At 40.7% G+C, this 5,205-nt stretch overlaps 1 protein-coding gene across 1 annotated transcript; it reads left to right on the forward strand.

The window, feature by feature from the left end:
• The first annotated feature begins 1,285 nt into the window (after positions 1–1,285).
• On the forward strand, positions 1,286–3,361 carry LOC133036903 (uncharacterized). Its single transcript, XM_061113674.1, has 4 exons — positions 1,286–1,731; positions 1,990–2,192; positions 2,275–2,514; positions 2,583–3,361. The coding sequence occupies exons 1-4, from the start codon at positions 1,286–1,288 to the stop codon at positions 3,131–3,133; spliced, it is 1,440 nt and encodes a 479-aa protein (XP_060969657.1). The 3' UTR covers positions 3,134–3,361.
• The last annotated feature ends 1,844 nt before the right edge of the window (positions 3,362–5,205 follow it).

Raw genomic sequence — 5,205 nt, forward strand, 5'->3', positions numbered from 1 at the left:
TCGAGGGCTTCGAAAAATGACGGCTGTAATTATTTCATTTTATTACATTTATGGTGCCACGTCACGAAACTCCTCGGTTTTTGTGTAGGCGTGGCCATGGCTGGCCGTTAGATAGGGCGACCTTAGGGATTCTTGCTGCCACGTGGCATAATCCCAATTTATGAGGGATACGAGTATTTAAACTCTTTCATACAAAATAACTTCCTCATTTTCCCTCTCGTTCTTCTTTCCATTTTCCCTCTTTCACTGAGATTCAAAGAACAACCCATACTTTGTTCAGATTGCTGCCTATTTTCCTTGGATCTTCTTCAGTTTCAGAAGTGATCGAGAGCAATCGCAGGGACAAATCATCAAAACTAAAGGTTAGTTTTGAATTCATTTTGCATTTTTTGGTTTCTGCTCAAAATGTAAAACTGTTTTTTCTGGGTTTTTGTATTTTGAGGGGTTTAGAAATGCATGTTTGTAGGAAATGTTCATAGGGCTATGTTTTTTCTATATAGAACTGGGTAATCCCAGAAATATAGACTTGAAATTTGCATAACCGTGAACTTTAGGAAGAATATTTGAATGATCGCATCTTTCCTATCTGTTTATCTTTTGAATACACGCGATTATTCAAAGGAACACTTCGAATACTCGCATGCCTGCTCACCCTAGGTTAAACAGAGACTTTATCACTTCTAGTTGTTGCTTAAAACCTTAGGATTTTATACTATGTATATTTCGTTGCAAGAACATTGGTTAAGTCTCTCAAATGGTGGGCGTGTCGCAATATTCCAATGCTCATACGTGCGATCATATGTTCCTTGAGGTAGCGCGATACGCCCAGCCATATGCTCGTAGTGCGATCGCAATATTCTTTGGCTGGCAGATTTGCTCGAAACGGTGGGTGTATCCCAGTAACTTCAGGGTCATGCTCGGGAACGCATGCCCCTTTAGTCACTGGGATTCTCCCAGCCATTTTTTGAGGTACATCGCCAGCTGGGTATGCGTGACGTATTCGCAGGTTGTGGTTGGTTAGGTTCCTCGAAACGGTGGGTGTCTCCCAGTCACTTTAGGGTCATGCTTGAAAATGCATGTCGCTTAGGTTACTGGGATACACCCAGCCATTTTTTGAGATATCCTTCTACTCGCACACCTGACATTTCGCGTTTTGGGGGGGCTGGTTGGTTTTTGCAAGAATTCGGATCATCCCTCTTAGATGATTTTATATTTTATATGCGGGTGAGGTCACTTACTTTGTTTTCGCACATGCACCACGCTGAAAAGATCTTCTATCTTTCAGATGAGCGATCTATCGGATAGCCAAGTGTTCGGCTCAGGAGGGGACGCATTTGATGGCGATCAGGACCACCAGGAAGACAGCTTTATCCCGACCTCAATCTCAGAGGAGGAGGTCCCTGCCACAAGGGACGCGGAGTTGGGCCCATTTTCTTCTACAGATATCGAGAGGATGGTGCAGGAACTCGCTGAACCAGGAACTATCGAGATTCGAGATAGCGAGTCTACAGTGTTAGAGCGTGATCATCCCGTCCATTCCAGGCACACTCCTGATGTCAAGGTCGAGGAGATGGATGATGATTCGATGGCCCCAGTTCGGGAGTCAGACGAGGAAGAAGACGCGGAGGGAAGTGGGACTGATTCGGTGGACAACACTCAATTGGATGAACCCTTTTCGTACGAGGACTTGGTCTCGCGAGTCACCAAATCAGATCTTACCACCTTTACGAGGTTAAACCTACTACGGCTTGCCTCTTTACGTCCTCGGCCTACCCAGAGAGCGCACCTCTCTTTTACCAACCCTGCGATCATACCTACAGAGGATGTGGTAGTCTCAATACCCATTCTTCAATGCGGAGTATCGATCCCCTTTCATCCTTTCATTACTACTATTCTCAAGCAGTATGATGTGTCCCCTTTTCAATTGACTCCCAATAGTTATCGCATAGCCTTAGGCTTTTATGCGATGTATATGGAATATGTGCACAGGGCGCCTTCAATGGAAGAATTCAGCTACTTCTATGATATAAAGAGTGTGGGTCTCCACAATGGCTTCTACTATTTTAGTAAGTGGGCCACTTCTGAGATCAATGGGGTGGAAGGCATGGTTTCCAACATGGGAGATTGGAAATCCAAGTGGTTTTATGTTTTTAAGGTTCCAGGGATTAGGACTGACTTTAACTGTCGACCTAGTATGTCGCGTGTATCTTTACTTAGTCAATTTTTTGAGTTATCTTGAGAGTTTTAAGCCAACTTTCCTTTTCATTGTCGCAGATAGACTGACTCGACCTACACTTGACACGACTCTCAGAGAGACGGCTGAAGTTCTTGGAAGCTTTCCTGTGCAAGATTGCGACTGGCGATTATTGTGTACGACCTCAAAGCTGCGAGAACACAAGTTGATTCCAGAGAACACGAGCCTTCAGAGAGAGCCAGTGTACAAGGAACCATCTGAGAAACAACAAGAGCGAATAGACAAATGCCTCTCCAAGCAAACCTCTCGACCAACATCAGGTAGCATGTCGCATGCATAAACTAGTGCCTTGAAATTTATATATACTTATCTTTATTTGTCCACGCAGAGATGAATTTTCTGAAGTCCGCACCGGTCCTCAATCGCAAGCCAAAGACTGGAACAGCGACGACATCTCCCATCGTTCCTCAGAAGAGAAAGAGCAATGTGGTGGTCACCCTTGTCGCGGATTCCTCTAAGAAGCCAACTAAGGGCACGCAAGACAAGGGGAAGAAAGTTGTGATCGATCCGGCTATCCGAGCTCGCAACATCTTGAATCTCCAAGAGAAGTTCGTGGGCGATGAATTTATATCAAAGGTCAACAAGACCCCTACTGAAGAGCTGGTGCCTCGTTCTGCGGAGTTGGCTTCGCAGTTTATTGCCATGTTTTCAAGGGCCTTTGTCACTGGATCTAAGGAAGTCGAACTTGTGAAGAGACAGAATGTTCAGCTTCAGGAGGACATCAAGAAGCTGAAACAAGATGCAACTTCCAAAGACAAAGAGCACGAGGAACTTCGCAAGGCCAAGAAGCAAGTTGAGCTCGAAGCCAAGAGCGCTCAGATGAAGGTCGAGGAGATGTCTCGCGACTTGGAGGTCGAGAAGGAGAATGGGAAGAAGTAGTATGACCAGGCGGTCTCCGACTACATTTACACCACTCTTTCCAAAACTCCAGACTTTGACTTCTCAATTCTTGGGGCAGAAGCTGCGGAGATGGCTGAGGCTTTTCGAGCCATGTCGCCTACGCTGACTCAAGGCGGTGGAGGGAATCTTTTGTTGGAAATATTTTACCAGGATCTAGATTTACTACCAAGTATGTTTCATTAACATCCTAATAGGAATTCTAAAACAATGAAATAAACACATATAAAGTTTAGTAAATCTTACATTGGGTGCAGCGGAATATAATGACCCCTTCCATTCAGATCTCTAGCCCTTGATTCCTTTCTGTAGCAGAGCATAATCAAGATCTGCATCCGGATCTCTTTCTCTCCTTCCTTTGATGCTGATTTTCCTTCTTATTGTTTGGATTCTCCTACAGTCTTACACACTATGATTGAGATACCACTTGATGTGTGTGGGCACTAGCACTACTCTATCAGTCAAGCATTTCAAAATTTGAAGAGAAGAAAAGAGAGAGGAAAGTGGCGCATGGCTTTTTCTTTGAAGGAAACAATGTGCAAGTCATGAGTTTCCTGAAGCCAATACTTTCTATTTATAGAACGCCTTCTAGGTTTAGGTTAGAATTGTATGGCATTAAAATAATGGAAAAATAAAATGGTAAACCCTTTGCATAGTGAGCGGCCATATAAGGAAATTGGGCCTCACTTTGCAACTTTCCCATTTTGTTATTTTTCATTCCCATTTTCTCAAAAATGCCAATTTTCCAATTTAACCATTTAAATGCCAATTCTAATTATTTAATAACTAAAAAATAATTATTAAATAATATTGTCAATTAATATATTTATTAATTTAGACATATAAAGTATCCTAATTAATAAATAAACCTAGAATCTCTTTTCTTTACAATTTTGCCCTTGCTTAGTGAAAATTCATAAAGTAGACATAGTCTAACTTTAGAATTATAATTGATTAATTAAAATCAATTAACTGAGTCTTACAAGCAGTATGGTCTCAACTAGTATGGGGACCATGGGCCTATATTTTCGAGCTTCCAATAAGTCGAACCGAATTTACCAAGTAAATTCCCTAACTTATTAATTCCTTATTGAATCAACACTTAAAACTTGGAATTGCACTCTCAGTCGTATAAAACGCTCTATATGTTCCACGATATAAATACGTCATTAGTTATCCATTGTTATAATCCTAATTTGATCAATGACCCTCTAATAGATGATCTACATTGAATAGGCACTAAGTTACCGTTACACCTTCAATGTATTTTATCCTTAAAACACTTAGCTCTGTATAAATGATATTTTAGCGAAGTGAAATCAGATCTCCACCATTTATCTCTGTTTCGCCAAGCTCGAGGGATATCATCATTTCACTTCTAAATTCCTATAGAAGTTATAGACTCCATATTTATGTTAGCGCTCCCACTCAATTATACTATCATGTTTCCAAAATGTACGTATCACCCTGACCCAAAAGTAGGCTTAGCTAACAAATCAAATAACATGTATAGTACTTTTGAGATCGAACCTAATCATATCAGGATTAAGATCATTTGATCTAGGATCAACGGGTGATATTGAATTGAATAGATATTACGGTAAATATATCTAATCAAAGTTCAATATCGGTCCCTTCCGATGTATACTCGATACATCCGATACTGGTAAACTTTGCCAATGTCCTGGAAAGGACATAACACTTTTCCAAGGTGTAAGAATACCTATCGCTGATTATACCATGTCAGTCTCAATCCAGTGTTCTGACAAAATCATGGAATAAACTTTTGAATATATAATTAAGATTATATTCCACTGTGCGGACAACACTATAATCATTAACAAATTCATATGTTCTGGACTTAAATAGAATTCATACATTATATATATAATCATGAAATAAATCACGTGAACCATGCAACATAAAATGTTATTTCTAATCTTTATTAATAAGTAAATCTGATTATATTGAAATGAATTTTATTTAGGGCACAAACCCAACATCTTTTTCCCAAGGAGGCTGATGCTGCGGACGTCGAAGTTGAGAACGAAGCT

Source organism: Cannabis sativa, chromosome 4 (genome assembly GCF_029168945.1).
Source record: "Cannabis sativa cultivar Pink pepper isolate KNU-18-1 chromosome 4, ASM2916894v1, whole genome shotgun sequence".
In the NCBI taxonomy this organism is placed as follows: domain Eukaryota; kingdom Viridiplantae; phylum Streptophyta; class Magnoliopsida; order Rosales; family Cannabaceae; genus Cannabis; species Cannabis sativa.